Genomic DNA, 6,576 nt, shown 5'->3' with positions numbered 1-6,576 from the left:
TTACATTGTATTAACAGAACAGATGTGTGATTTCGTATGCATTTTTCTAAGAAATATGTATGCATGTGGAGCACAATTAGCATCTTAGCTATATGGTCAAATAATGAAATAATACAACCTGTCCTGTATACAGTTTTTCATGGTTTTCTTAAAGTATCTGAATTTATTTTTCCAAATTTGCTAAACACCCTCTGACTAAGCCTTATACAGCAGCCACCCCAAAACTCTAGAGGAGTTTTGTGGAAACGTAATGTCTCTTTTCCACAAACCTAAATTCTTAATTCTTTTCGAATACCCTGTAGGGTTTTTTGAAAAGACCTGCTGCACAGGAAGCGTGCAAGTATCTCACTAAAGTTCTGCAAATAAGTCCATTACTTCTGACAGAACTGGATCTGAGTGAAGATAAATTAGGAGACCTGGATGGGGAGAGCCTCTCTGCTCTTTTGATGGACTCTCACTGCAAACTGGAGAAAATAAAGTGAGTGAACACATGATTTATAACATTAAACTGTCTGTTTATTCATTATAAAATACTGTCAGTTACATGTGTGAGCATAAATAAAGACCTGATGATCTGATGTTGTGATTGAATTTGTCTTGGAAATAACATAATGCTGTTTTTTTTTGATTAGGGCTGAATTAATTGTAAGTGGATAGATAAAAGCTGTTCAGTTCTAAGCTACTGTTCTCTCCTCCAAAACCATCCTGAAAGAGTTGAACCTGAACAACAGCCGTCTGCGGGACTCAGGAGTCAAAGAGATCTGTGAGGGACTGAAGAATCCTGTGTGTGAGCTGAAGATACTCAAGTGAGAACATTTCACCATCAGATACACTCAACAAAATAACAATCACAATAGTACGGTTTAACTAGATATTCTTTTCTCTTCTGTCATAACTTTTATGTTTTATTTTTTTAGTTTTGGTTTTTTGTTATTTGAGAATTTTGTTTTTTGTTTGTAGCATTCATTTTTTTTATAATCTCCACAGACACTAATTTTCAGTGGTGTTTAGGGAACTAGTTGACCACAACACAACACACAAACACAACACACAATTCATTGGATAATGCAATGTTTAATTCTCATTTTCAGGCTCAGTATAGTGTTGTACCTAGACAGATGAAACGGCGTGTTGCAGCTCTTGCTTCAGTTTTTTTCAGTCTCAGTTCGATCCAGCAGTTTTGAAGGATCTTGATCTGAGCAATAATAATCTGCAGGATCCAGGAGTGGAGCTGCTCTCTGATGGCCTGAAAGAGAACTGTAAGCTAGAGAAGCTCTGGTGAGTTGTTGTGTAACTCTGGGTCTTTTGTTTGTTTAAATATTTACTCATCAGTAAGTAATGTAAAAAAGTGTGTGTGTGTGTGTGTGTGTGTGTGTGTGTGTTCATATAGCATCTATTTTGTTGTTTTAGTTTTATTTAGCACATTTTTTTCTCACCTGAACATTTTCACAATGCTGTAGTTTAATTTTCACAATGTATCAATGTGACAAAATGTTGTAGTCATTCTGTAGTCAACATTTTGTCCTGTTGCACTGTTTTTCATGACAATGGCAGTTTAGGTTTATGACTGCTGCACATGAGAGCTCACTGACAGAACTAATCCAGTGCTGCAAGTCCAACAGCATTCCACTGAAACATTCTGACATGAATGAAAAAAAAAGAATAATATGCTTTACTTGTTTGAAAAAGCATTAAATTGTTGTTAATTTAAAAAGCAATGCATTACTTTACTCATTGCTTGGAAAAAAAGTAATCTGTCATACAAGTAAACTTTTATTTCTTGAATTTCACCCCAGAGCCAATATCTGAATCTAACTCACCCCATTAATAACTGTTCCATTTTCACCCCGTTCTAGTCTTTTTCAGACTGCAGTATCACCCTGAAGGAAGGTTTATAAAGCTCTGGCTTCAGCTCTGAGCATCCAAACCTTCAGCACCTGATTAGAGCTGGATCTCACCGGAAATGATCCTGGACAATCAGACCGCACGTGACACGGCACGCTCACATGGAGTTACTGACCCTACCACCGGATCCACAAACTATCCACCACAGAGTGGAAGGCCCCAAACTGACCCCGTGAGATTATAATGTTCAGTACATCAAGCGACGACTGCTAAATTCAGAGTCAGACCTGATTTCATGCTTTGGCTGACACTTAGCCAGAGATGAATGCACTCAGTGCTTGGCACATATAATTCACAACTTTGCAGTTTTTTCAAAAATAGTATATTTTTTTTTAGGATTTAATATTTTTATTTGGGTTTTTTTATATTTGATAAGAATATTTTATGTTTGTGAAATAAATGTTAACATCATATTGAATTAGAAATTATCGATCATTTTTAATGTTTTTTTTTGTGTTTTTTTGGTGTGTTTTATGTTACAATAAAGTTTATTCTATTCTTCTCACAGTTCACCAGCCACTTGCTGTCCCGTTAACACTCAGTTTGGATGTCGTTGTTTTCAGTTTGCACCATTTTTCTTAGTTTGTTGTCATGTTGTTAATTGATTTGTTTCACCATTTTTGCTTATTTGTTGTCATGGTTGTTAATTGATTTGTCATTTGGCTCAGCTGTGTGAAAGGGTTAATATTAAACTATTATTAAAAAAGACTATTAGGATTCTAAGCAAAAAATGTTATACCATTTTTTTTTCCTTCTTCCTTGCAGGTTTTTGGTCCTGCTGCAGATGAATCCCTGTCATTAATTTTTACTGGAATTGTGGGTAAAAGCCCGTTACTCCTGAAAGAACTGAATCTGAGTGAACATGAACTAGGAGACACACGAATGAATCAGATCACTGCTCTACTGCAGGATAAACACTGTACACTCCACACACTACAGTGAGTATTTTACATTGTTTTATGCTTTACATTATACAGCATACATATCTTTAAAACAGAATAACAATTTATATTACATTTTGATAATTGTCATTTAATTTTTTTTTAAACTCTTATTTGTATAGAAAGCCATTAGGACTCTGCGTACAGCTAAAATAAGCACAGTTTATGAAAACATCAACCTTAAAAATGCATGAACGTGACAGACTGTTACGCAGCTAAATATAGTGAATCCTAGTTTAAGTGCAAACAAACACAAATGCTTATTTCATTTAAACATGTTATATGTTTGCTGTATATGTATGACCATAACTTGTTGGTGTGTCCTCACAACAGTCACAAACATTAGATTGAATGTTGCTGCAGCTGTATAAACACAGTTACATAAATGCCACTGCTTAGCATTTCACTCCTGCATATGAATGCAAGGCATGTTAAACATGAGGCTTAGTTTAAAACATCTGTACAACATCAGCTTTTGTGTTTGACTCAAGAATTAAGTTTTAAACACAACATGGGATGAATGAATAATGACAAAATTTACTTTTTGGAAAATTATTAATTTATTAAGTTTGATTATCTAGGACTTGGTTAATGCATCTATTTATAGATTCTTTGGGAGAAAAACACACTAGATAATCATACATTTTTGATAGTTATAAGTTATTTATAAAGCGCAGTATCTTTATGATAAGCTGTATCTCAACAAAGAAAACCATTATTTTCTGTTCTAGACTTTCAGACTGCAGTATCACAGAAGAAGGTTATAAAGCTCTGGCTTCAGCTCTGAGATCAAACCCTTCACACCTGATAGAGCTGGATCTCACAGGAAATGATCCTGGACAATCAGGAGTGAAGCAGCTCAGTGATTTACTACAGGATCAACACTATACATTGAAGACCATCAGGTGGAGAAATCTTAACATTTTTATTTTAAAGTTGTACTTTAAAATCAACTTTCTCCAAACATGCTGCAGTGCTGCATCAATAATCAGTTGAGAAGTCATATCTTCTTTGGATTATTTTTTTAATCACATCACAGCACATACAATATACAAGATTAGGATCATTATATTACACTGTATTAACATATCGCAATTAATGTGCGATTCTTCTGTAATTTTCTGAGAAATATGTTCCACATGAATAGCAAATTTACCCTAAACAGACTACCAAATACTATTTTTAAATACACTTATTTTATGCATGGTTTTTTTGCGTTTGCGTTTTGATTTGGTTGTTGATTATAGTTTTATATATGTGGTGCATTATTGGCTTTTTTGATCTGCCTTGTACACAGTTGTCATGGTTTCTTAAAGTATCTGGATTTCTTTTTCCAAATTGGCTAAATACCTTCTGACTTAGCTTCTACAGCAGCCACTCCCAAAACTCTCGAGAAGTGGAAACATAATGTCTCTTGTCCAGAAACCTAAATTATTAATTCTCTTCAACACCCTGCAGGTTTTTGAAAAGTCCTGCTGCACAGGAAGCGTGTGAGTATCTTACTAAAGCTCTGGGTACAAGTCCATTATTACTGACAGAACTGGATCTGAGTGGAGAACAATTAGGGAGATCTGGATTGGGAGAAGCTCTCTGCTCTTTTGAGGGGGGGGGACTCTCATAGCAAAGTGGAGAAAATCAAGTGAGTCAACATCATCTATACATTATAACATCTCTGTTTAGTCATTATAAAGGACTTCCAGCTACATGTGGAGCAGGATATGAAGACCCTGCTGATCTGATGTGTTAAATAAATAATGCTGTTATTTTGTGTGTTAAGGCTGAATAAGTTGTAAGCTGACAGAGCAAAGCTGGTTCAAGTTCTAGCTACTGTTCTCTCCTCCAAACCCATTCCTGAAAGAGCTGAACCCACTGAACAACAGCCGGCTGCTGGGACGCAGGAGTCAAAGAGATCTGTGAGGGACTGAAGAATCCTGTGTGTGAGCTGAAGATACAACTCAGTGAGTACAATTCACCATAAAACTGCTGTTCATTTAAGCCAACACAAACATTTATATTATGTCAGTGTGATTTTTTTTTTTTTTTATTGGAGAGTGGTTCTTTTTTCCTTTGAATTGTAAGAAACCTGTTAGATCCAACCATTTAAGATTCACACTTTTTTTAACATGCCCTCAGCATCAAATGAAAACTATGAATTGGTGACATCATCAAGCAGATATTGTTTTTGGGTTTAGTGACATTGAATAGCGTGAAGGGGAATCAGTGGAACAGACATTGGAGACTGGTACTTAGCACAACTTTAGTGGTAATAAATTACATTTCATAAAAAAATGGATTCTAGAGAATTGATTAAATAGGTACAACTAAGTTTGAAAACAGATGTACTAATACTGTTTATGTAAATTCATTTCTTCCTCTTCTGTCTTCCAGAGCTCTGTCGGAGCCCTGCACATTGACAGGCAAGAAAAATTAAATAAATTGTGTGCACGATTTACTAATTCGACGTTCCTTTCAATGTACTAAAACATGCACACGATTACTATTTTGCTCCCACAATTTATAAATCGGTGAATGAAATAGTAAATCGGTGCGCACGATTTAGGCCTACTATTTTTTTCCTGCATGCCATGTGCGGGGCTCCGTAACTGTCATGTACTCTGCAGATGTGAACCAAATGGATTTTTGAATGCTGCTGCATCCAAAAGACCTAAAAAAATGTATTTGCTCTTGATAATTAAGTTCTACAAGTTATTGATAACAAAATGAACTCATTTGCCTTCTTGTAGTGAGAATATTTTTGTTGTTGTTGTTGTTGTTGTTTAAACGTAGGCTCTAGCTTAAAGTCAAAAATTTTACTAAATATAATTTTTTTAGCTTTTTGTGAAAATGCATTTCTGTCTAAGGTGATCTGTGTCTCAGGTGCAGCACTTTTCTTTTGAAGTACTGATAACTGTTGGTCGTATAATGTGGCTTTCAATGCAATAGATAAGGTGCAGTTTTTCAGCCTTATGCTATGTTTTAAGATGTTTCTTTAAGAAACAGAAGGAAAGACATAAATGATGCAGAACTTAGACTCATATAATTTTGTGTTTTGTATTGATACATTGCAGTTATTAAGAACAGTGAAGCTAGGGGCTTTAGTTTTATTATAAATAATGCGTTAGTTGTAAACTTTGGGTTGGGCTTTAACTGTGGGCATATCCTGATAAGGTAAACTGTAGTGTTTATTAAGTCATATTTATTGATATTACAGTGATAAAGTTAGATCTCAGCTGCAATGTTTATTTCAAATTTGTGTTTTTTATTTTTCAGACTGCTAGTGGATAAGAGGTTCAGTATCTGCAGTATCACTGCCACCAAGAGAAGGTTATAAAAGCTCTGGCTTCAGCTCTGAGATGCAAACCCTTCACACCTGATAGAGCTGGATCTCACAGGAAAATGATCCTGGACAATCAGGAGTGAAGCTGCTCAATTGATTTACTACATGAATCCAAACTGTCAACTGAAGACACTGAGGTGAGATTACAATGTTTTCAGTGCATCAAGTGACCGACTGCTAATTCAGAGTCAGACCTGATTTTCATGCTTTGGCTGACACTTAGCCACAGAGATGAATGCCCGGCGCACCACCAGCTGCTTTTGCACACATATCCGTTAACTATTGCAGTCCTTTTCAACCACATAATATTTAATTTTAGGCATCAGACATTTAGATACATATAAGTCTAGCAAAAAAAAAAAGAAGTTTGTGAAATACACATTAACATCAGCA

General features: G+C 35.4%; 1 protein-coding gene across 1 annotated transcript; it reads left to right on the top strand.

The window, feature by feature from the left end:
* Positions 1-544: 544 nt before the first annotated feature.
* Positions 545-4,467, top strand: LOC109111513 (ribonuclease inhibitor-like). The gene is made up of 4 exons (XM_042756139.1): positions 545-548; positions 680-806; positions 3,578-3,751; positions 4,305-4,467. The coding sequence occupies exons 1-4, from the start codon at positions 545-547 to the stop codon at positions 4,465-4,467; spliced, it is 468 nt and encodes a 155-aa protein (XP_042612073.1).
* The last annotated feature ends 2,109 nt before the right edge of the window (positions 4,468-6,576 follow it).

Source organism: Cyprinus carpio, unplaced genomic scaffold (assembly GCF_018340385.1).
Source record: "Cyprinus carpio isolate SPL01 unplaced genomic scaffold, ASM1834038v1 S000006805, whole genome shotgun sequence".
NCBI classification, from domain to species: domain Eukaryota; kingdom Metazoa; phylum Chordata; class Actinopteri; order Cypriniformes; family Cyprinidae; genus Cyprinus; species Cyprinus carpio.
This window is presented reverse-complemented; position numbering and strand designations above follow the sequence as displayed.

Bases quoted from the DNA above. Each gene is read 5' to 3' on its own strand.
- LOC109111513 (XM_042756139.1), top strand. The intron at 807-3,577 runs GTGAGAACATTT...TTTCTGTTCTAG, and splicing joins TGTGAGCTGAAGATACTCAA to ACTTTCAGACTGCAGTATCA. The intron at 3,752-4,304 runs GTGGAGAAATCT...AACACCCTGCAG, and splicing joins TATACATTGAAGACCATCAG to GTTTTTGAAAAGTCCTGCTG.